Here is a 26,230-nt window from a genome sequence, read left to right as displayed (position 1 = left end):
TGCCTGGGAGAGCTAGCTGTTTTTTAAACCTTAGGTCCAAGGAAAAAAAATCTGAAATCCAACTTTTGTTTTTGTATCAAGGCTAATGCAAAAAAAAAAAAAAAAAAAAACAAACAACACAAAGCACTGATTTAAATATAAAATCTAATTTTATTAAATAAACATTACGCAATAATAGCATAGCTTTGAAAAAAATAAATAGACACACTAACAGTGACGGGCATGATGAGTAATATTTAAACTCATATACGAAGACTACTGTCATCAAGTTAATGGACACTTATGAGACTAGTATGAGTATGTATGAGACTACTATCGGTCTGTTTGGTAGCATTTTCACACAACACAGTTAACTGTACAGACAGAACTGTATTCAATATGAACCCTAGTACTAGCGCTTCCAAGTACTACATTAGTATTTGTGTGTGTGTACAAATGTTTGGCTGTTGTGAGAACCCATCCTTGACATCTGAAGTGAGGATATTTTTACTAACTGCGGTTATTTAGGCCACGTCTCACATCTTTCAGGGGTTTCAGGTTACAGATTGGAGTTTAGGGCTGAGATTACGCCTGTCTTGAGGAGGGGAACAGCAGAGCTGATAGTATGATGCACCCTCAAATACATCATTCTGTAATGACTGCGCATTTTGTGAGCAAATGTTGTAATTTATCATTCTCTGTTGTACATGCTTTCCCTCAACTTCTTCAGCTATTCCTACATTTCCCAGAATCCCTCTGAATAACTCCAAGAAAATATGCATTCAATAAAATACTAATTTGCAGGAGGAGAGAGACATGGGGACAGCCATGGTGATGGCAACAGTCTGTTTCCCTAGTCAAAAAATCATGAGAGTTGACTCATTAAACCCAACCTGTCCTACAGTTACAATGCATTCTAGTCATTTTCCTGTTACTGTGGATGTAAAAAGTGGTCTTTAAACTTCTACAAATCATTTCTCTCTAAATTACTGACCATCAAATGTAGAAAGAAGGCCTTGCTCTTTGATTCTGAGTGATGAACTCTGAAAGAAAAGTCTGAGTTTAGATTGCTAATTATCGGCAGATTTGCATTTTCTGAACAGCTGCTGTTCAGAATAATCAGGAAAACACTCTGACGTTAAAAAAAAACCCAGACATGCAAGGGACACGGCTTCCAATTTAAAACAATGTTTAAATTCATATTTCCTTGAAGGATAGGGATGAGGGAATGAATGTGGGTACTCAAAAGGGTAGTCAAAACAAATGTACATCTGTGTACACACATCTGCCAAAACATTACGATCACTCTCAATGACGTGAATAATGTTGATTATCTCATAACGGCAGGTTAATGTCTGGGATATATTTAAACGGTAAGTGAACAGTCGAAATTGAGCAGGTGAGGACCTGAGCGTCTCTGACAAGAGCAAATCATTAGGGCCATCTCTTAATCAGCAAGGCTTGTGGGGTGCCCCCTCTCAGCAGTGGTGAGTACCTACGACAGTGGCCAGAGGAGGGACAAATCACGAACCGGAGACAGGACGCTGGGCGATGTCTGAATCACAGTGGCTCCACCTCAAAACTTACAAGACCAGATACCACAGTGCACCTTAACAGGTCTTGTAGAATCCCTGCTTCAGCAGACAGAAACTGTTTTGGCAGCACACAAAGTACCAACAGTGTATTAGACAGGGGTGGTCATATTGTTTTGGCTCATCATTGTATGTCCGTGAGTGTGTGTTATCTGCGGATCCACAGCCAGGCGTTGAGCAGGCAGGCGGAGAACAGCAGGGAGAACAGAACGACTCCGGTATTCCTCCTTTCAGCATTGTGCCTCTCAAGTACCGCCAGACGGCGACTCATTTTCTTCAACTACACAGTTAGACAGAGAAAAACAGCCCAGGAGATAAAGATGGCAAAAGTGACAGTGAACAAACAAGTAATGAGGCAAACGGACTTTGCCACTGCCTACCTGTCTCCTGAGGATGAGGAACTCAACAGCAGCTCCTCCCTCCTCTTCTGGGCTCCAATTCTCCATTGTCCTAAACACAGACAGGGAAAGAGAGACATACATTTAAAAAGAAAAACACAGACAAATAGAGAACCTTACTGAACCTAATCAAAGTTTTGATATTACCTCAGTACCATTGTACAAGATTGGATATTGAAGAACACTTCAACCAAATACTTCAAACAATCCCAGTGTAATGGAATGAAATGTCCCAAATAGTCAATTATAACCAATCTGCATTAGTCATGAACTGTTATGTTTCAGTACCACTAATTTAAACTGACAGGTAGTACACCTGTCAATTTAAATTAATGTTGTTATGCTTAAACCGTTAATTTAAATAATATTTAAATGGCATTGAGGTGGTGCTGTGTCCTGTGTCCATTTTGTGTTCTGCAAGTCTTTGACCATTATGTTAAGTGTATCATCCCTCCGCTATCACCATCTCTTTTTTCATCTTTACCATTACCATAATCTATACAATAACACCGGGAACACTGCCGAATGAAATGAAAATTATGTCCATAATTACATTGCCCTGGTGTATGCTGGGAAACGTTCCCACACCTCCCAGGTCATGATCTTCTTTTTTTTTTTTAATTATTTAAAAAAAAAAAAAAAAAAAAATGCTAAAATATTTTAACCTCGTGGTCTGTGATGTTTAACTCTACACTAAGGCTACTGGGACTTAAGTAAGCCTATCCTTGCACAAGCAGATGACCCTATAAAGATGACCCTAGGTGAGATTTGTCATTGTTCATTTCATGAAATTGTGCATATCAATTTTCTTGTTGGCATGGACAGTTCCTTCAAGCACATTTAGAACTTGTATTATGCATGCTTTGATAAACGAGACCCCAGGTATATTAGTGAGTTTTTTGTATACCAAATTCACCTTTAAGCCAAAAAAAAGCCTCATACACTGTTACATGAACAGCACTGTTAAAAATAATGCAAGGGACTGCACTGGTGGGGGCATGTTGTTTCAAGTACAGAGAGACAGTGAAATACAAACAAGAAAGGCCAGTTTGAGTAAAACATGCATGAGTTTGAACATTTATCAGACATCAAAACGCTGCAGAGGACTTAAAAATACAGTGACATAGTTTTACAATTCTGGAATGTTATCACAGTGACAATCATATTATGTCCCCTAAATCATCCTGGAATGTACGAGGAATGTATGCTTACACATATTTGATCAGGCAACACATCAAATACTGCATTGTACTGCAAGTTCCGCTTATTTGAACAGGTGAAAGTTTCAACTACTTGTCTCAGTGATGTACTCATGTAGCACCATGAGATGGTGATTATATAAACTGCACCAAAAATGACCAACACCCAGGACACATTAAAGCTGCAGTGCAGGCAGGCGGCTGTGGCTCAGGAGGTAGAGTGGGTTGTCCTCTAACTGGAAGGTCGGTGTTTCAATCCATGGCTCTTCCAGTCCGCATGTCGAAGTGTAATATTTTACTTGGGCAAGATTGCCCCCCCGAGTTGCCCCGGTGTGAGAGTGTGTGTTTATGTATAGAAAGTGCTGTATGAATGTGTGTGTGCGAATGGGTGAATGTGGCATATAGCGTAAAGTGCTTTGAGTGGTTGATAATACTAGAAAAAGTGCTATTTAAGTGCAGTCCATTTACCATTTGCAGTGGTTACTCCAAAAGTTTGGGTGGGTACATTATGGCACAAACGCAAGGGTAGTTTTGACACATACACAAAAATTTTCCTTTCAGTCACCTTTTTGTGCTTTGCCCTACATGTGCTGAAGCAGGGACCTCAGGTATGACTCTCACTGGTGGAGGTTTCTCTTGGTTGCTAAATCTTTACTCCAACAAGAGAGAAAGAGAAACTACAGTATGCCTATGGGCCTCCAACAACACGACAGGTAACCAGCAGGGATAATGCAAAGATTTTAGTGGCTAGCAAGGGGCGATGTTAGCTGAGAGCAAAACAGATAATGAGACACATGATGAGAGCAACAAGTAAAGGCCCCTGGCAGTCAGTAAAAATGCATCAGTTCTGGTTAAAAATAGGACACAGGGTCACAGAAATCTTCCCTTACAAACATCTGTTGACACCACTGTGCGAAATATACACATTACAATTTAAAGCAAAGCACGTGCTTGTTGTCTTTTTCCACATGCACTGGCTGGTTAGTTCCTCTACTGCAGAGAAGATGATTTCCAGACTTAAGTGATTCACCAGCAGCAAATCTCTCTCAGTACAAGAAATAATAGAGGTTTAATTTGTATCTATGGATCGTTGCCAGATTTCCAAAGGAGAAAGTGTTGTAGTTGGCCAGAAGTGACTGATGTTAGCCAAAGCAAAGCATGAATAAGAGCATGAGGCTAACAGTTACTGTGTGCTGCATGATTGAAGCCAAGGGTGAAAGATCATCTAAGCTTAAAATAAATGCAAGAATTTATGAGTGGCCAATAAGGAGCCATGGAAGACAACACATGTACAACTTAAAAAAAATAAAATAAATAATAATAATCATAATAATAAAAAGATACCAGCAAGAAGGGAGCACTCACTTAGTAACAAAAGCAAACTCAAATAGTGTCTTTTTTATTGTTTCTCTAGGGAGAAGTAAGTCTATTTATAAGCCATTTTCCAGAGAATAATATAAAGAAGTGTTCTTTAAGTTTTACTACAGAGGTTTTACTATTTGCACCTGTATGTCTGGCTGATTTTGCACTGGTACATATAGGTTTAGGTCATGAGGTGTTTATACACTTTCTATATGTGGGTTCCCAGCGTGAAAACGTTTTAAATACCTGGAACTGTTCGACTGCATCCCCCAGGCTAATAAATGAACAACAGCTAAACTATACTTTTTCTGGGTTCGGCTAAAATAGTTTAATACATGATCCATAATCCATTTGTGCCTTTTTGTGCCTCTAGCTGACAGAACAAAGAGTAATGTTAATACCCTTTAATTAGTTTACAAACTAAAAATAAAACAAAGTTCACCCTAAAGTGAAATTTTGGTTATACTACTAAGAGGGGTAGGGCAGAGGTTTCAAATGAAAAAAGGGTGTGTGAACTCAAAAAGGGCTAAACAATTTCCACATTTCTCTTAACAGCTTCTAAATAGCGTTGACTTTTTTTAGCCAGGCAATGGGTCCAATTATTTTCCAATTAAGATATAGTTTCAGTACATAAAATCAGTGCTGTATACTGAAATGTATGGTATTTCTGGACTCAAAATATAATTATTTACCAACCAAATTTGAGTTTTTTTTTTCTCATTTAGAGGTGAATTCTTGCATATTTGGGATAGAGTAAGGGACTCTTTGGATGCTCTGAAATATGACTCAGACCTGTATTTCTGGCTCACCATCTGCAGGTGGTGCTGTGGGGCCCAGCTGCTTAGCATAGAATGTTGAGACAGGCAGCTGGGGGGGGTTGCAGGGCATGACTCAGGCTGGGTCTGAGGGGTGGTGGACTGGGCAGAAAGAGAAGCAGTGCAGCACTGGCGGACAGGACAGCCTGAACTTCTACTATAGCTAAGAGAAGTGAAGGGAGGCCAGAGGGAAGGCGGTAGAGAAAAACATCAACAGAGGTTGACATTAAAGACAAGAGAAAGAATAATTGAGCAATGTAGGAAAAGGACAGCAGGGACCAGACAGGTGGAGGGGCAGTAAGGAAAAGAGGAAGAGGGAAGTAAAAGGAAGTGTGGAGAGAAGAATAGAGTGGAGGGTTGGAGGTGAGGGATAGGGAGAGAAGGAGCAAAAATTACTATCATGGAGAGATACGCTAATGGCATACAGGACAAAGAACTGTTTTGTTGTCCATCAGCTGCTGTCTACGATTTCAAAGTAAGTTTTGAAATTAAGAAAACTGCAGAATCATCCAACACACAACCCAAGATCTGAAACAGAGCACCAATTAGACTTCTTTTTGAGTCTCTTTATTTGATGTCTTTAAATTTCAGAGTAGACTTTTACAATAGATTTCTGCTTTGAGTTAGGGCTGGGTATCATTTTATAAACTAAATGATTAATGGATTAATCAAAAAAGTAAAGGATACATTTATCGATTATGAAAATAATTGTTAGCTGCAGCCTTAAACAAGCATCAGAATCTAACCAAGCATTAAAAGCCAACTGTCTGGAGGTGACAGTTCTTGATACCCGATACAACAGACACATTTTGGTCTGGGCTTCAAAAAGAGATGATACTCTTAGTGTTCACACTAACTGACTAACAACTGAATGCAAGTAAGTTTTTTTTTCTTGTTCCATCTAGCTCCCTCTGTTCCTTCTAGAATGGTCAGTAATTCATTCCCAAACAGCTTTGTTGGCCCTGAAGGAGCTCTGTCACGTTTGAGAAAATAATAATTGAATGTCATCAACATTATCTGAGATTTGGCTTGAGTGGCTTGAGGGACATTGAGTATGAAAGACGTGGGAGTTTACTTGGAGTTTACTATAGGAGGCTCTATCGAAAGATGCTACTGAGTTGCATAATAGGAAATGAAGGACCCAGCCTTTCTGGAGCTGGACCAAAAGTCAATATATTTCAGCCTCTGCTGCTCGATCTTGACCATTTTGTCTCTTGTAAGTGCCCCAACTTTATGATAGTGTAATATCAATTTCAATCAATCGATTTAATTGTGCTTTAAAAGTGACATGAAAGTCTGTTTTACAGTTTATTTAATAGTTCACACTGAAGAAGACATCCCCCCACACTAACAGTAGTTTCAAAGCCACAGATGCAATATATAGCTCTAGTTAAACTAACATGACTGTCACTGCCTGACTGGCTTCACATGGAGATGCTGAAAAAGTAGAGCAGCACACTGGCTCTCCCTGCAGATAACAGATAGCACAGATAACTGCAGGAGGAGACAGAAAGCCTCCACAGCCCTTGGCCGAGGAACCCACTCTACTACACACACACACACACACACACACACACACACACACACACACACACACACACACACACACACACACACACACACACACACACCTTTTGAACACCTAGCTTCTAAGACATAATCAATAAATCTGAGAAACTATGTGAAAGCATAATTATTTACTGAGAATCCCATTACATTAACTGTGGGATAAACTTGCTATATTAATCCAGATCACAACAGACAATGAACGTGATGATACTCAAATACAGAATATGCTCAGGTTTGGACAGAAGACTTTTCTCTTTTCCAGATTTCTGTTCAAGCATTTTCTCTCACATAGCCTTGTTGTAGAATTTTAGTTAAATAAACAGTGCTGATTTGCTCCACCTGAACCAATGCATAAATAGCAAAAAAAAAAAATTCCCTACAAGGTAAAAAGACAGATGTTTTGAAAACTAACATAAACAAACTTGAAACCAGATTAAAATTGGCCTGGCAACGATAATAAGTGGTGCGTACCCTGCGATTAGTGTAGACTGTGTTACTAAATGTCATACTAATAGCCAATAGGTCCATACAAAATCTTATCAACCCTGTTTTTTGTGTCTGCTGTACTACTGACCTACCCAGCAAAATAATGTTCAGTTTTACTTTTAGCTGACGTCTTTGCATTTAAGAATGTACAGGGTTCTTTTCTTGTATAGTTTTATTGAATGGGTCATGTAAATGACAACAATGACAATGTTACTGTCAATAACATCTAATATCCCTGATACCATGATCTACCACTGATACAAACTTTTAGGTAATCTTACGAGCTTGATGTGTGTCTGGGCAGTGCCAGCGCCTGTTTCAGCTGGGTCGGTGTGCCAGGCGGCGTCCTGCCAAAGCTTTGGTCACTGTAAGATCTCCGTATGGGACTCTGTCATACAGGAAGACACATATCAGGCATGCAAGTTTCTTTAAAGCTGTGATATATCTGTAGGGTTATGAAAGAAGAAACATCTGCTTTTTGTAATTGGTATCATAAAAACAGAAAATAAAGACTAGGGTGTCTAGTTTCACAGATGTGTGGGATGGTGGAATGGTCTGGCAGAAAAACCAGCAGCGGAGCCGGTGGTATCATGACCACATAGGTGGATAAATAATGGCCTGCGGGTATGTCTCTCTACCACCCATTTCAGCTAAATATATCATGAACCTCATCACAGTTAACAAAACATTATCAAAACAAATATTTACTTCCAACTACCAACAGAAATCTGAAAGCTTCAAGTAAGGAAAGGTGTCCATTTCAACATTGTAGTATCTTATTTTATCAAAGGCTTATTAAACCAATCCCAGTTCTGTGTGCATATAAACAATACGTTTCAACATGAAATGTGTTATTGATTAATATATTTCATGAAGGCAGCCTGTGTTTTATATTATTCAGCGGGAGGTGAAATTAAAATGAAGGTAGCGTGTGTGGGAAACTATCAGCAATGGGCTACTGGAAGGTAAAACAAAAAAATAGAAAAAATAGTTCATATGGGTAACTGGAGAACATGTTTACATGCACTGTAGTGACCTGGTCATGTAAATCTGCATATGCAAGCAGTGTGTGAGTAATCAGATTTTTTGCTTTCTTATTTTAATTGTATTAGTGACAGGACACAACACTTTGTTTTAGGTGTGTGTGCGAGCAGACTGACGGAGCAGACTGACGGAGCATCATACCACACCTACATCGACAGCGTTATTGGCCGTTACCACCAATTTTCTCCAATTAAACTGGAGGATTAAGACTCTACAAATTCACCTTCTAGAAGGTGTGATGTTCCTTACATTCAAATCAAATACAGCGAATCAACTGCTCCAAATTTTTGCACTGAGTTGAGCATCTTGGGTAGACGCTCCTCCAAGGTTGTAGGAAAATTCTGCTTTCTTCAGCAGTATTGCAGAGATTATTCCCAAACAAGTTCCTAACCATATCCTTACAGTAACATGTCCCCAGGCTTTCTCTGTACTGGATATACATCTTCTCGTTCTAATCTTAGTAAGACCGTACTGGAATATTTCTATAGCTGTCTGCAACATACTGTAGATCATTGGGAGGCAGAGCTTGTTGTATGTTACTACACAGCATAGGAGGAAGTACCACCTAGAAGTCTTATTTTGGGGCAAAACCAACTAAAACTGCCATTTTAGAGCAAAATATCTTACAAAAAATTTCACACCAAGTTGTTGTTTGATGAGACTCTGCACATTTTAGGAATGTTGAAAGATCCCCTTTGGGCACCTTTTCCCCAAAAAAGCAAGTTTTCTCACAAGAGGGACCCATGTTTTTTTAAGAGATCAAAGCACATGGAGAACTTACTGTGGAAACTGCTCTGCTGCTTCTATTTTTAGTACATTTTTTCTTGAGCCTGTTCATGAGTAAGCTGTTTTAATATGAGTCACATCAGACGATATCTCATGGCGGCTCTGGCTCACAGCACCTCGCATGGTAAGCTCACTGCTATCACTGTGAGTGTGTGTACATGAATGGGTGAATGAAAGACTATTGTAAAGGACTTTGGGTCAAAGTTCTTTATAAATGCAGCCAGTTACCATTTTCACTATAGCAATAAATTTTTACAAAATAAGTCCAATTTTCCCTTCTCATTGTGGAAACTACTTTACCTGGAATCATTAAAAAATAACTCTCATGCCTAGCTACCTGTAGTGCTTCTCTGTAGACCTCTCCAGGTGGACTCTGCCAGCATGGTTCTAGACCCAGCGGGCTGCAGATAGTCGGTCTAGACGGGCTGAACAGAGGTCTGGGGCTCATATCAGGGACTTCTGTGGGTGACACGTTAAAACAAAAGATTGCCAAATAAGACAAGATGAGATTTTCAAGCAGAGACTACGTCTCTCTAGGTTTCAGTTCTCACCTACATGGAATTGATTTTACAATAGAAATAGGAAATCATGTCCAGTTTTGTTTGGTCAAGCAGAGTAAAATAAATGAACATAGTTCTATATATGTACCAAAAACTTGAAACCTTTATCAGAAACCTGTCTTTTCATTGTGTTAAAAACACCCTGAATAACTGTTTACAGCCTTTTAATGCATTTTTAGGTCTTATCTTAAATCTTCAACAACTGATTTTTTGGCCACTTTGGGGGCAGCAGAAACACATTGTAAGCACAACATTGACATGTCATCACCTTCTAAGTTGATATGGTGAACTTCTTAGCAAATGGTTTCTTATATCACATCCAGCTTTTATGGGGCAACATGAACATTCATTTGAAGTCATGTTTGTGTCCACCTGGAAAATAAAAGTCCAATATTCACTCTCTTCAGCTCTGTTTTTGGTCTCTCCTGAAAAACTCCTGAGGGAAATATCTGGCTCTTCAGCTGCTAAATGGTCCGCTATGTTCAAGTCTATCACTGTGCCTGTCTGCTTTTTAGTGTTGTTATACTGTGGGTTTTTAGAGCTTTCTCTCTGAAAACCGCTGCTTCTGCAGCTAAAAATTACACTATGAGCAGGAGGTGTGAACCAAAACAGTAAAGTTGTGTGCCAGACAGCTAAACGGTTGAGATGCAACTCACTACAAAGACCCGTAAAGACAAGAAAAGTTGCAGATTCAGATGATAATTCTGTGTAGTTTTATCACTACACTGTTATAAAAATATAGATTATTGTTGCTTTAACGTTCTTGTAGATACCCTGTATAACACTCATATTATGCAGATACTAAGTAAAGGAAAAGTGGTGATCTTATATGAGATGCCCCAATACTGATCCTGCCGATCTGATTATATTCTAAATGATCAGTATCAGCTAAAATAAAAGCGATCAAATGCCAATCTTTTTTTTACTCTACCCCTAAGCCTGCTGATGTTGAAGCAATACCCTCCTTTACAATAGCCTACATTGCCAGCATTTTGCTGCACATGAAATGAAAATTAGAGTGTGTGCATGTGAAAAATTATTTGGGCTAACCAGTGAAATCTGAAGCCCAGGTTGGCAAAATAAATTGATTTGCTAAACTCTGACTCTAACTCTCTCTTTCTCATTGGCAAAGAGTAGCAGTGCATAAAGCACTCAATAGCAGCTTCTCATTTTTAAGCCTGTCTTGTGTTGAAGTCATGTGTCCCATTATGCAGCCTGTGTAGACAGCTATATTGATTAAAATGGAAAAAATGCATCTGGTCTGTCAGATGTGTATGAGACGGACAACTGAAAAACAAAGCTTAAATGCTTCCTGTATAGACATGCTGTTATGGTTGCATGTTATGTTTGTCTATTTCTTGACCCATTGTGCCAATTCTCTGTCAAAAAATGGTGTCATGTCATTTATAAATACACTAGTTTATTTCCAAAAATATTGACTGTCATAAATTTGACAGAGAATTTTATCAGAAAGAGTGTGAACTAAGAACAGCAGCACCCCAAAGCTTAAAATGTGTTTTCTAAATAAACCTTGGTGAGACAGATATCATGCAAGTTTGGCAAACATCCCGCAGCATCTAATTTTGATTTTTTTCATTTTTTTTTTAAGATCATGAAATTGACAACAAAAGGCAAAAATCCAGCATACTGTCCATCACTTGTATTCACTTTTAAAAGTTTTATTCTCTAATTATGATTTTTTGATCCAACGCACCTGTCACTGAGATTTTGAGGTGTGCAAGAAAATTGTTTGTAATCACTACTACGAAATTCATGAAATAGGAAGTAACAGTGCATTAACATTTGAAGAAAGGCTCCTTTTTTTAATGTCTATTTGTGGCAAGGATCTAATAAATCAAATATGTAATTTTTCCAGGGTTGCACAAACTTTTGCATACAACTGTTATAGCAAAATGAGTCTTCAGCTAAAAACCTAGGAATATGTACAATCATGGTAAATCACTGAAAATGTGCAGCCTTTTTACTGTTAAACAAACATTTTCTGAACTTTTACAAACTTGGATGAGGAATTTGTAACACCTTAGAAACTCCTACACTCACCATACATTGCTCAGTCTTTGCACAGCAGTTTTGAAACGGGAAGCATTTGAGAACCTACCTGTGTATGTCAGCCTATCAGGGACTTCCATAGTGTAAGCAGGTGGAAGCTCCTCTGGCCACCTCATAGCTTCCTCTCCCTCCTCTCCCTGCCACTGCTGCCTTGGGCCAACGCTCAGGCGCTCTGGGACATGCATGTTTTTGTTGATGATCTCCACTAAGGCCGGATCATGACTAGGGGCCTGGGACATCTCCTTTGGGCACAAAGTGAATGCCATCATCATGTTAAAACACCTGTACAAAATAAAATATTTACTTAGTAAGAAATCTTAAGTATCTTTAACTCACATTATTAAGCATCCTCCTCATTTGTGTTTTTATCTTGTTTTTAGATTTAATTTTAAAAATTGACTGAAGAACACTGTGATGCAAAAAGATTTCCAATGCACCTGCACAAGTACTTTGCAAATTTTAATAAACATATCCAGTCTCTTGCAATGAAATAAGTAGGACTGGACAGCAGGTGGGAAGATTAGGCTGGTTGTTAACACATCTTAACACACATCTACGTGGTTTAATGTGACTAGGGAAGAGAAGGATGAGTGATAATTTCATCATTGCATGTTTAGAATTTGGCTATAAATCTACAGACAGCTCCTTGTGCAGTATATATGCTCCTTACAGAAACTTAAACTTACACTGACCCTAGTTTGGGCAAAGGAATTCCAAATCTTTCTTTATTGTGCATTTTCATTAGATTACTTAGGTGAATAAACTAGTCTCCTAAGAAAATGTTAAAGATCTTTCAAGTACTAATTTGTATAGGGACTGTTACCACTTCTTTTATAAATGAAATGTTCCACAAAGTCCAGAAAAATGCACTTTGACGTATTCTCATATACTGTATTTGTTCTCAAAGTCAGGTTGCATAACCCCCTAGGGAAAACTTTAAGCCTTTGGGTTAGATTCCTACATATGGTTGCTTGATGTGAAGAGAGCAACAAGGGATATGCTTAAGGCTGTAGTATTGATATTATTTTTATGTATGTGTTGAAAAAATATGTATATTACATATGTTTGATATTTTACAATGAATAACTTTCTCCCCCTGCTCCCGAGAAAACAATACAAAAGTATTTAACCAGTTCTTTAATAGATTGCATGCACATTTTGTGGTCATCAATGAATTTTAGACTCTATAGTATACTGCTGAGAAATCATGGAGAGCTTGCAATTTATTCTCATAAAAAAAAAGTTAAATTCCACTACTCAGGGTCTTGGATGACTGTTAGCCCTGTCCTCACTGCTAATTTCCAGAGCTGATTGCGTTGTAAATCCCAGCTATGGCGGACTGAGTACATCAGGTCAAATTTTTAATTTCAGAGCGGTCTCTGGGTTTCTTTTCCTAACCATGACTGGGAAATCCTCTAATAATCTACCGGTCAGCAGTCATGCTATCACAGCAGCTTATACACTGGAGTGTCGCCATGACGTCTTTTTTTTTGGCAAAGATTACAGATCAGCTTCTCCTCGAGTCTTTTTACTCGATAAACATGGGTTATCATCGCAACTTTACATATTATCTCCTAAATTAGTTGATCCAAATGCTCAAGGGAACACTGCTGACAGCGCTAGTATCATTGTGAATGTAGAGTCCCTGCCAGCTTTTCTAATCCACACAGTAGCATTATTTACATGCAAAGAAGCACATGATGTTACCGAATATAGCCGAATAGCAAACTAACGTTAGTTAGCTAGTAACAGGTTGCTGACGGTAGCTAACAAGAGGTGAAATTTCACAATTTATGACAGGACACAGTACTATGGCAAAAAGCATTAGGTATATGTTTACGTAAATACGAAGAAAAACAACTCAATAAGGATTGACAAACCTTGATCAGTGTGTAAGTGACTTAGTCAATCTGTCAAACCAACCAGAAGAATTTGCTTTACTATTGCTAACAAGTTCTGTACTTCCAGCTCTTATGGTCAGAATCCTTCAGAATAAAAGCATCCTTCAGAATAAAAGCGTGAGAGGAAGAGATGGCGTCCAGTCCCTTGAATGAAAACTGCCCGCCTGGTGCATGAGCCAAAAGAGCGGTATGTGAGTTAAGTATATCCAGGTGCAGCCACAGTACAAACGTGAGGGACGAACTCGAAGGAAGTTAAAGGAAGCTGAACTTCCAAATATGGTTAGGGTTAGGAGTGGTTTGGACTCTCCACTGCTGCTAACAAACCACGACTGCAAATGATAATGAATGTGGTTTGTAGGGTCTGCAAGGCTGTGGCTGGACCATTCAAATGTCACTTTCCAAGAAAAATGGAGCTCGTTCATTGGAGTACCGTTTGTGCTTGCGTACATGGTAAGAATGGAGCTTGTTCATTGGTGCGCCATTTGCGCCTTTGTATTGTTATTTTTCTTCTATTTCAGATGGGATCTGTAAAGATGGGGGACAGCCTACTTCTTTCATTGTCAGCTAAAGAACAAACATGGACAAGCTTCCACTAGCTAGACACCAGGCTTGTCATATGAGACAAAGGGTGCGGGGGTTAGGCTTACAGTTGAAATCTAATGCTTCTTTCAATTATATCATTAGTAGTGATTGTTTTCGTAGCAGAATAAAGTGAAAATCAAGCGACATTTCATTATCAGTTATCAAAATGAACAATATATTGTTTTAAAACCAAATATTCAAAACATCGTTAGAAGTTAACTAGGTTCTCTTTTTTTCCTTTCTCGTCTGGTATTTTTAAATATCCTGCGATTGTCAGTTGAAATGGAAATACAAATCTACCGTGTGTAGATTTTTTTCTTTTTTTTTTGCATACTTACCAGGTTTTGGGATTTCTAATGCATCAGAAAAAACTAGGTAAACCTTCAGTTTTGGATAAAAGTATCACGCCTTTGAGTGATAAATCCCTCATGAGCCACATTTATTTTTGGAATTAAGGGATAGAAATTGGACTGTCCTCTCTGAATTATTTCTACATATGGCATACGTACAGTTATTTTAAAAATATTTTTTAATGTTTAGAGTTAGCCTTGAAACCTTAGAAAATACATTAAGGCAGTTTATTAATTTTGGAACCTCTCTGTCATCCCTTTAAAAAGATAGCCATGTCATCGACTAACTGACAGCATTTGATTTTTTTTAAATAAAATCTTAATTCCTTTAAAGGAAATATAATGTAATGTATATGTAAGGCCATAATTTGGTTAACAAAAAGGAGTAGAAATGAAGCTGCAGGAACTCCCTATTTTCAGGAAATACTGAAACTATAGGCAGTGCCAAAAGAAAGTAGTATTAAATATTGACCAAAATTTATAAAAAAAAAACCTGTGCATCAAGTAAAATATTATTTTACTGAGTGAAAGGCTTTGTATATATCTATAATGATAATTTAACTGTTATATTTCTATATTTCCTCAAATAAAAACCGACAATCAATTAAAAGCGGGGTCTCTGATATTGGCCAGGGGTATGGCCGATATGAACAAATAAAGGCTGGATTCCTAATAGAGGCCAAGGGTGATAGAGGCTAATAGAAAAACAAGGGTGGATAAAACAGGCGTTTATCCACCCTTGTTTTTTCCCTGGCCCGTTATATAATGTGAATGCCTTATGTACATTTATACTGCTTTAATTTAATAAATTCAACAATATAATCATGCTATTTTCAACACTTTGTTTGGATTACTCGCCTAAAGTATTTTTGTCCTATTTCAGACACTGTGAGCATATGTGTGTTAATGTTTCAGCCAACTGTAGTTTGTTCTAAAGTGCCAATGGATAGCAGCAGCCACATATGAAGTAACATTACCATATGGCTGTTTTTGTTTTGAACCGAAAACGAGGAAATGGAAAAACTGAGCCATTTTCTGTTATTGTTTTCAGAATCAAAAAAAGAAAGACCAGAACACCAAATTCAAAAAAACATCCAATTTTGGTGTTTGCAAATTCCTTTTTTCAATTTTACTTGTTGAATTGAAGAATGAAGAAAGGCAGACGTTGACAAAGAAGAAAAGTAAATATTTCGAAATAAAAGCCAAGAGGATAGAATTGCTATTCTATAAAAGTATAAAATTTTGCAAGCACAGATAGATATATATAGAGAGATAGATAGATCTTTTGTTCTTTTAATTTAGATATGAAATATCTTTTATCCAAAAAGCATGTAATATAGTATTGAGTTGTTTAGCTTGAATTATAGCCTATTTACCTCTGTCAAGGAGGTTATGTAATATCCCGTGTTGTTTGTTTATTTGTCCACAGAACTATGGAAAAAGTACTAAACCAGTTTAGACCAGACTTGGTGGAGAGATGGGCCATGGGCCAGGGGAAAAACCATTACATTTTGGGACAAATCTGGATCATGTATGGCTTTGCATTTTTTTTTTTCTTAAGTCTGGTGTATGTTGCTTAACATTGGCCTTGGCAGAGGTCTGTGCTCTAAACACATTTTCTAGTTAATTATATGTGAAAATAGCCTGTGAGGTCCTTCCCAAATAGTGTTGTCTAAAGTGACCGGCAGAGCCCCCCCCCGTAGAAGACCATTGTTCCCCAGCTGCAGGAGAACAGCACCCAAACTCAGCTGTCGGCAATCTTATTGTCACTATTGTTATTGCTATTATAGTTATTGTTGTTATTTCCATGTTATCTTTAGATGAACCCTAAACATAAGAGCCACAAGGCCATGGGAGACAGAGAGTGGATGGCAAGGCTGGGGCATTTGCCAGCTCTGGGATTTGGCTTTCTGGGGTAGGCAATAGACCAGCCCTAAGGCAGCGGAAGTGGCATGACCTCTAACAGTAAATAAAGTATAGCAACATATGTACCTGTTACTTACTACGGTCATTAGTATGCAGGTAACTTTGGCAAAACAATGGTGCAGATAATAACAATCAGACAGTGGGCTGTACACGGAGTGACTCAATCCAGGCTAAATAACAATTCTGGTCATGTCAGATTGAGAAATGCCCGTGGACAGACCACCCTCTTTTGAGGGTCCATGGCCTGTAATTGTGGAGTTAACACTGGCAAGGTGATCTATTTTAAAAAAAACATCTCATTATAGTTAATATTGCATGTCTTTTACAATGCTGTTGTTTCAGCAACCTACCATTCAGTCTCCTGCTAAAGCCGCAGTCATTGGCCTCAGACTCAGCCCCTGGTGTGACTGATGTAGCCCTGTGGCCCCCTCTGAGTTTGTCAATGGGAAGTATATTCATAGTAGTTAATGTTTTGTATAATTTTGTAAGTGTTTAATACTAATATTAACTCTGTTTCCTCTTTCCAATTCACTAAATCACACTTTGGTGGGTCACAGTCTCCCTCACTGAAGCCCAATTTAGTGGCTAGGATGAAAGGCTCCTCCGTCACTCTGAAGAACCCCAGCCCTGCTCCATCCTCTGTAAGGACCCTTGCCCTGCTGTAAACACCAGTCTTGCAATAGCCTCTGTGAGTACAGCGTCTATTCATTGGTCTGTTGTAAGTCATCTTAAGTGTTGCCGTTATTTATGCAATACATTTATGCCTGAACAGGTGGAGCCAGGATTGGGGGATTGTGGCGGTGACCAGCAAGCAAGCTGTCGTTTCTCCTCACCTACTCTGGGGATATGGTCCACTGTGTCAAGACCAATGGCCTGAAAGTGTTTGGCAGGCATTTGGGCTAACCTTCAGGCCACCTGCCAAATACACTGGTATGCCTAATTGATATCTGGTAATATAATACTTCTGATTTGTGGTTTTTCAGGGTTGTAACTTACGTTAAAATTTCTACTATTCCCATTGCCAAAGATACAGAACTCAGATATTAAAATTGAACAGTATCTATATAGAATTGTTTGAATACAAATAATAACGTGTGTTTGTGTGTGTGTGTGTGTGTGTGTGTGTGTGTGTGTGTGTGTGTGTGTATACGTTCGTGTCTGTCTGTCCTTTTTCATAGGAGAGCTGCTTGGTGTTGACTACCTACTGAGTCAGCTATTGAAGGTGACCCCAACTCAGAGGAAATCTAAATGATTGTTAAAGAGGCATGAAAACAGGGCACTTTTATTTTTGTATACAGTTTTGTATATGTTTCCTTTTGTTGTCTATAGTTACTGTTGAATGAATAGTAGAAAACTGTTGAAAAATTAATTAAATACTCTCTGAATTAGTTACTGTCAAATAGTAACTAATTCATAAGTGTTGGGCAGTAGCCTAGTGGATTTCAATTAAATACTGTAATAATATCAGGGAACTCTTTTCAGTAATGAGTAGAAGTAAAAGTACATATTTCAAAATAAAAGCTAAGAGGGTAACTCCGTGTCACCTGTCTTTCTTCATTATTAAATTTAACAAAAAAAAAAAATTTAAAAAAGGAATTTGCAATTTACAAAATTGGACGTGTTTTTAGTTTGTTGTTCTCATTTTAGGTTTTTTGATTCTGACAACAAAAACGGAATAACTTTTTTTCCTTTTCTTCGTTTTTGGTTTAAAACGAAAACAAACTGCCTGAACGTACAAGGACCAACATGGCACTCAGACGGAAATTTGATTTCGTATTCAAAGAGAGAGTTTTGCAGTATGCATAGCAAAATTCAGGAGAGAAAGATGCAAAGAACTCTGACGTTGACACCAGAAGAATGGTGACGTTTGATACATACTGATCCACTTTGCTTTCTTGTACTTTAATCCCATCCGGCTGTTGTTGCATATGGTCAAAGTCTTGTGTTTACGTCTCTAATATGCGATGCCTACAAATGTTTCATAATAAAAGCCCTGTTAATAAAATGAATGATTTCCGCCCACTGAAACACTACAGGGCTTTTGATTTGAAACGCTTACAGGAATCGTTGAGTTTGTATTAGCAGCCTAATGGAGTAACTTTAACAAGGCAAACGGGAGCGGATCAAAACGTGGCTTGGTACTTAAATCCGACCAATTTTACTTATCAAACAGACGGAATTAGAAATAAAGGCCTACCTCTAATGCAGGCCTGCTTCAAATAAAGGCCTATTACTCTCGGTAGCTGGGGTAAAAGGCCCCAGTCACTATTTGAGGAAATACGGTATATAGAAATTAAATGGTTAATAATTTTATCTTGTGTAAGTCTTTTTTCCATGGTTATTTCCTTTCCTCTTTTAATTGACACACTATGAATTTGAAATTTTTAATGTTCCCAATATTTGCCATGTGTTTTCAGATTCTATGTTTTTTTTCAATGGCTATATTATATGGAATTATATTAATTATTTTGCCCTGTATGTAATATTAAGGATACAATTTAATGATCAGAAAATATTGATGACTCAATTTTTGTTTCTTTTGCTTTTTCAATGAAATCATCCGATATAAGCCAAAAGTCAATCCTGGATCTCTTAGACAAATCTTTATTATTCCACGTTAAATGGTCACTGATGCAGATTTTTAAGTCTCCAGCTGTCACAGCAATTTAAATGTAAATTTTTAAATTCTCCATATGTGCCTCTTAAAGATCTTTGAGGAAAACACTCTTTTGTGATAGAATATTTTATTTAAGTTTCAAGAAGGTATTCAATAAAACACAAATTTCTTCTTCATATTCCTCAAAATAAATTGTTTCCATGGCTATTATTATAACCATATATGTTAGCCCAAAATAGAAAATATCATCCATAAATTTGATAATGTATGATAAAGTATCCATCTTTCAGAATTATGAGCAATATTTCTGAGCACTTTTCCATTAAAGGATCCTTTCAATATAGCTACACCTGCAGAATTACTTTTTCTGTAAGTGATCTTAATGTATCCCCCCTATTGATTTTCCAAGAAATTGAAGCCTGATGCTAAAGTATGTGTTTTTCTTGTAGAAAATAAAAGCCTGCTTTGAAGCTTTTATAGAACATTAAACAGCCTTCCTCATAATCAGCTGCTAGATTCCCCCTTACATTAAACAAACAAAGTAACAAAGCCAAGGTGAACAACAAAAGAACACTAGAGTAACTCCAAACAAATCCAGAGTTTTCTGAGTGACATAGGAGTTCAGAATGATTTTCTCAACCTTATGAATGTATAAATAATATTTTAATACTAAGAACAATGTCTATATATGTCTAATCTGGAGATTGTATTTAACTAACATTTAACCAAAAAAGAACAATATTCACTTACTTCTAACTTGGAGGTACTATTAAGCTTTTAATGAAAGCTCAAGAGTGTATTGACTCATACTCATTTTCCCAACGCTTATCTTTATACTCTAATTTCTCTCCCATCAATGATGGCCCTGAGGAAGAAAGCTTTTTTTCCCTGTTTACGTTCTTTCATCAGTCTGGGGCCACATTTTTTTGCGTGTCTCCTTATCTCTTGTAGTTAGGTCTTCTCCGAACTTCACCTTCTGAACTTTAAGGAAATCTGAGTCCTTTGCACATTTCAAGCCATTTCTTTAGTTGATCTGGACGTAAACCTTGTTATCACCGGTTGAGTTCTCTCTGTCTAATTCTGTGACTCACGTCAATGTGCGTGAGTCACAAAGCGTAGGTCTTCACTGGTGTCTGGGATAATGGCTCTATAGATGTCAACAACTCGCTGTTTAACATCCTGCTCAGGTAAGCTGTACAGCCTCAGGTTCCATCTCCTGTGATAGCATCCCATCTCATTCACCTTGTCTTCCATGAGCATTATTCTTTTCAGATGGTCATCCCTGGCTTGTGTGACCATTGAAATTTCTGTTTTCATGTCTTGGACTTCTTTGAAAAGAAAGTCAGAGAACTCCTTCAAAGCTTCAATGGTATCAGTATTTTTCTTTATCAGTGGTGTAAGGTTGTCATCATTTTCTTTGATTTCTTCTAACTCGGAGAGTGTAGATTCTATCTTACCCTTTTTTGTAACCAGAGAACATACATGGAGCTGAATAAGGGAGAGGGGTAACCTCAGTGTTGGCATTAGTGCATGAGTGCATGTCTCTTGCCTTCACAACTTCAATGACATTCTCATTTAAGTTTTCATTTTCCTGTTTGTCTTTTTACCTTGGTCTCCTGGTTTTATTGGAAATTTTTTAGTCCTCTTTAGCAACTGTGCTATCCACAAACTAACCTTAGCTAGTGACCATTGATTTTTCTTGAGACAAAACTTTTTTGTACAGAAGTCAACAAATAGGGTTCAGACTAATTTTCTTATTATGCAGCAAAAAGATGTACAATTTTCAACTGATAGTACTGAGCAACTGTTTCTTTTTAAATGAGAATTTTTTTTTTTTTATCTTTTAGCTACAAATTTCCGGGACTACGTCGGCCACCTTCTTGTCCAGCCCCACTGGCAAGGTAGATGTTAGTTCCCAAGGCAGAAGCATCTATGTTATGACCGCACAGGCAATCTGCATCCACATCACGCTCATGGCAGAGAAGGTGACTCTAATATCCTGCGTTTGTATGTCTATCTCACCAAGAAGTTGAAAAAACTGATCCAAGACATTGAAGAAAAAAAATCAGTGTTAATATGTGAATGTCAGCAATGACAATAGTTTCAAATGATGGTAAATTGATATGCAATTGCAATTTTTATGAAGTTGTGCACTAAGTTGATGGTTGGCTATAAATGTTACTGATGGTTCACTACATTTCTCTTCAAGTCTTTCCACTGTATCATGTTGTAGCTCTGATGTTTGAAAAAAAAAAATCAAGACAATTACAAAGGTCTCTAAATAAGAATACTTGTGACAGCATATTCAAGATGATACTACACTATATGATTTTAACTCTAGTAACATTCACGATCATATTAATACAACATGAACCCTCCCTGTAATAATATTTTCTTAACCAGAGAACCTGCAGTCTGATCAGACATAGGAATCCTGTGCTGCAACTCCTTTATACCTTTACTGACACTAAAAGCAGTGTTTCTGCTGACAGACAACAAAGATAGTGATGCTTCCTTTGCCAATATCCTTTGTCCCTCATGGTTATAGTAATTATATATGTATTGAAAATGTAAATACACTGTCTATACATTGGTGAACTATTATATACAGTAGCATGAAGAAGTTCGGGCACCCCTGGTCAAAATTTCTGTTACTGTGAACGGATCTCCAAAAGGCATAAAGTTAAAGGTGAAACATTCTTTTCAACATTTTAAACAAGATTAGTGTATTATTTTTGTTTTGTACAATTTTAGAGTGATAAAAGGAAAGGAAAACCATACAAAACTTTGGGCACCCAAAGATATTTGAACTCTCAGATAATTTTTACCAAGGTCTCAGACCTTAATTAGTTTGTTAGGGCAAACTCGTCCCAACAATCAGCAGCCATGGGCTCCTCTAAGCAGCTGCCTAGCGCTCCGAAAATTAAAATGACTGATACCCACAAAGCAGGAGAAGGCTATAAGAAGACAGCAAAGTGTTTTCAGGTAGTTGTTTCCTCTGTTTGTAATGTAATTGAGAAATTGCAGTTATCAGTTACGACGGAGGTCAAGTTGAGGCCTGGAAGACAAAGAAAACTTTCAGAGAGAACTGCTAGTTGGATTGCTAGAAAGGCAAATCAAAACTCCCCTTTGATTGCAAAAGATTTTCAAGAATATTTAGCAGACTCTGGAGTGATGGTGAACTGTTCTACTGTGCAGTGACACCTGCACAAACATGACCTTCATGAAAGAGTCATTAGAAGAAAACTTTACCTATGCCCTCACCGCAAAATTCAGCATCAGAAGTTTGCAAAGGAACTTCTAAACAAGCTTGATGCATTTTGGAAACAAGTCCTAAAATTAAAATAGAACTTTCTGGCTGCAATGAGCAAAGGTATGTTTGGAGAAAAAAGGGTGCAGAATTTCATGAAAAGAACACCTCTCCAACTGTTAAGCACAGGGGTGGATCGTTCATGCTTTGGGCTTGTGTTGCAGCCAGTGGCACGGGTAACATTTCATTGGAAGAGGGAAGAATGGATTCAAAGAAATACTAGTAGATTCTGGAAGCAAACATCACACCGTCTGTAAAAAAGCTGAAGATGAAAAGGGGATAATGATCTTAAACACACCTCAAAATCCACAATGGACTACCTCAAGAGGCACAAGCTGAAAGTTTTGCAATATCCCTGACAGTCTCCTAAACTTAGCAACATCAAAAAATCTGTGGATAGACCTCAAAAGAGCAGAGCATGCAAGGACGCCCAAAAATCTCACAGAACTAGAGGCCTTTTGGAATAATGAGCAAAAATCCAACAAAAAAGAACTGAAAGACTCTTAGCTGCTACAAAAAGTGTATGTTGTAAGTTGTGATACTTGCCAAAGGATGTATGTAGTTGTGATACTTGCCAAAGGATGTATAAATGGACTGCACTTATTAGCACTTTTCTAGTCTTATGAACACTCAAAGCACTTTTACACTACGTGCAACATCCACCCTTTCGCACGCACACACACATACACACAGATGATACATCGGGGAAATTTGGGGTTCAGTATCTTGCCCAAGGACGCTTTGACATGCGGACTGGAGGAGCCAGGGATCGAACCACCAACCGTCCAGTTAGTGGACAACCTGCTCTACCCCCTGAAAATAAGAAAGTAATCTTGATTAAAATATTAAAGAAATGTGTCATCTTTATCTTTATGGCTTTGGGAAATAAGTTAATCTTTTACTCACATAATTATTTACAGTAACAGAATTTTTGACCAGGGGTGCCCAAACTTTTTCATGCCACTGTATTATTATAGAATTGTAAACAGGGCTGTTTCACTGTGTATTACACAGTCTAAATAAATTTGCTTACTATTGCTGTAACTTTAAGATCCACGTACAGGCACCCCACACAGATCAGACAGGCAGAGTCATAGAGGAAAGGACAACAGAAGCAAGGCAAAGGAGGCGTTCCTCTAGATTCAGATGTAGCTAGTTTACATGAGTAGCTTATAATAATTGCAGATCTCACACTGTCACTGACAACTGTCTAACATTTTCAGGATGTATCTCCCAAAGTCAGCACAGCCTAGTGATGACATCACTACTCTCAAGCCTTGAGAACCAGAGTGTATTAAGAGAGAGAGAGTGACAACGTCTCCACTGACTCTATGAGGCCAGTTTTTTCTAGCAATGACGACAGAGAAGAGCACAGAAGCGTTTCAAGATGGTGCTGTGAGTAGGCGCATTGTCTACAACTGGAGGCAGTTCTCTCAAAAGTTATTCACCTTAATCAACAGTTTGCACAACCAAAAGACTGGACATTGTTTTCCAAAAGATGTTATAGCCATGATAACCCAGAAAAGGTTTATCATCAACCTGAAGCTCAAGTTTTCAACTGCTAACCCCAGCAAAAATGTTTGGTTTGGGGAATGTTCCCTGAATTGTGTGGGAATTACAATGTTGCTAAAATTCACGTGTGGCGGGCTCCTGAGTGAATGAAAGAAGTACAAACACTTATATATTTACTGATACTGTATATGTTACAGTGTGTGTGGGTGCCTAATGGTAGAAGATGTGCTGTCTTTCACAGGTAATATGACTCATGTCCCCTTACACAAAGAGCTCACAGCTGAGGCTGACGCATTCCACTTCCCTGTACAGCAACTCTCCTCGCTAACTGGAGGTTTGCAGGAGGTTTCTATACATCAAAAGTGTATCCTGGGGTCCATCAATGGATTGATTCAGCAACTCACAGTCCAGAACCAGCCTCTTCCAGCAGCATCTCTAGCCTCCGTTCCTGCTTGGGTGGTTTCCACCTCTAAACCCTGACTGATGCTGAATACTACTTCAGAGAGCCGTGAGATTATTCCTATTTGCTGGTCCTCGAGCTTCAGCCTTCCTTGTTTCCACAGAGCTAACCAGAGACACTTACATCATCTCCCTGCTTACTGGCTGAGCTACAATCTGGGCTGGGGGAAAGCGGAGTGGGAGAAATAGTCTTCCATCTATTCACTGGTCAAGCTGTTTAAATCTGAGCTGAGAAAGGTCTTCCACCACGCGGGCCCCCAAAGGGAGGCGGCAAGGGGTCTGCTGAATCTGTGCCAGGGTCGCAGATGAATAATGGTCTACTCCATTGCGTTCCAGACAGTGGCAATTGATAGCAAGTTGGAACCAATACGGGCTGTGTGTAACATGTTATCATGGGTTAGCTGATAATGTTAAAGTTGCACTGGGATTTACCCACAGAACTTGAGTTAATTTCGCTCACCATCTGTACTGACCACTGCCTCCAAGAGTGTCACAGAGAGAAAAGGTAGCCCAGCACACCTCAACCTTATCCACTTGTCTCTACCACTGCTGCATCTAACTCACCCTGAAAGAAATTTGCTAGTCTAACTACTTTCCCAGGACCTGTCCAGTAAAAGGCAGGGCTCACCAGTAACTGGGAGGGTGCTAGTTAACCGAATCCTTAAAATTCTTACACCTTCCCATCCTCTTCACAATGCCCAGCTCATCTTTTCTGACCAGGTGCATGTGATGGCAGTGTTCCTTGATTCTGGGGCGGATGCTGACTTCGTGGACAAGGACTGACAGTCCAGTTGGGGCTGGTCTTGGAGCTGTTGCCCAAACTTGTTGAAGCGAGTGCTCTCGATGGATATCTCCTATGCCACAAGACCCATCCCCTGAATATGAGCATGATAACCCCCCTGAAACCATTAACTTTAACTTTATTAACTCTCCACAGTTATTGCTCTAACCTGCATGTTGACTGGGACACTGGGGTCATTCTCGGGTGGAGTCCACACTGTCATGCTGTCTGTTTAAAGTCGGCTTCATCACCATCTCCAGCCAACTCTGAGTCTTGGGAATTTCCTGTCTAATGTTTCCCCGGAATATCTTGACATTAAGGAGGTGTTTAACAAGGCCTAAGACAACTCTCTGCCACCTCACTGCTCCTTCCTGGCACCTCTCTGGCTAAGAGGTACCTGTATTCCCTGTCCAGCCTGGAAACCACAGCCATGGAGCAGCACATTGGTGATGTTTTGGCAGCAGGCATTATCCATCCGTCCTCCTCCCCAGCTGGGAACATATTCTTCTTCGTAGAAAAGAGAAAGAGTGATTTTCATGTGCCACTGTGTCCTTCCTAGGGCTTGTGGTCTCTGCAGGCAACATCCAAATCCTGTAATCCTCCAGGGTTAAAGTGATGGTGAACTGGCCTGATCCAGGTTCCTGCAAACAACTTCAGCACTCGCTTGGCTTTGCTCATTTTTACAGGCAGTTTATCTGGGGCTAAAGTACTGAGGCGGCTGTTAGATCTAGCTGTTTTTATTAATCATGTGAATATAAAGAGCATACCAAAGATATATGCTGTTTGCACACAGAGTTTATTGTATGTACATAGAAAGGCATTGGCTTATGAAAACAGGCCATTCCGTAGGCGATGTCTTAAGGAGAACAGTTGATGGAAACCATGCCACAAACATAAAAGCGATATCTGATTACTCATATAAGAACTCTCTC

The 26,230-nt window shown here is 38.7% G+C and overlaps 1 protein-coding gene and 1 long non-coding RNA gene across 3 annotated transcripts; one reads left to right on the top strand and one right to left on the bottom strand.

The window, feature by feature from the left end:
• Positions 1 to 130: 130 nt before the first annotated feature.
• On the bottom strand, positions 131 to 13,845 carry LOC120803103 (mitochondrial fission factor-like). Of its 2 annotated transcripts, XM_040151436.1 has the most exons (8): positions 13,741 to 13,845; positions 11,910 to 12,142; positions 9,568 to 9,689; positions 7,682 to 7,788; positions 5,323 to 5,508; positions 3,734 to 3,817; positions 1,952 to 2,021; positions 131 to 1,851 (listed from the first exon to the last, which is right to left on the bottom strand). In XM_040151436.1, exons 2-8 carry the CDS (start codon positions 12,130 to 12,132, stop codon positions 1,720 to 1,722), a joined length of 924 nt encoding a protein of 307 aa, XP_040007370.1. In that variant the 5' UTR covers positions 12,133 to 12,142; positions 13,741 to 13,845; the 3' UTR covers positions 131 to 1,719. The 2 variants fall into 2 exon arrangements, with proteins under 2 accessions (XP_040007370.1, XP_040007369.1); XM_040151435.1 differs by lacking the exons at positions 3,734 to 3,817; positions 5,323 to 5,508.
• A 195-nt stretch (positions 13,846 to 14,040) lies between these two features.
• Positions 14,041 to 18,143, top strand: LOC120803104. Its single transcript, XR_005709291.1, has 5 exons — positions 14,041 to 14,211; positions 16,123 to 16,224; positions 16,962 to 17,307; positions 17,392 to 17,549; positions 17,798 to 18,143. It is a non-coding gene; the product is annotated as an uncharacterized LOC120803104 (long non-coding RNA).
• The last annotated feature ends 8,087 nt before the right edge of the window (positions 18,144 to 26,230 follow it).

The sequence above is a fragment of the Xiphias gladius genome, chromosome 17, assembly GCF_016859285.1.
Source record: "Xiphias gladius isolate SHS-SW01 ecotype Sanya breed wild chromosome 17, ASM1685928v1, whole genome shotgun sequence".
NCBI lineage: Eukaryota > Metazoa > Chordata > Actinopteri > Istiophoriformes > Xiphiidae > Xiphias > Xiphias gladius.
The sequence above is the reverse complement of the archived record's forward strand: the minus strand, read 5'-3'. Positions and strand labels throughout refer to the sequence as shown.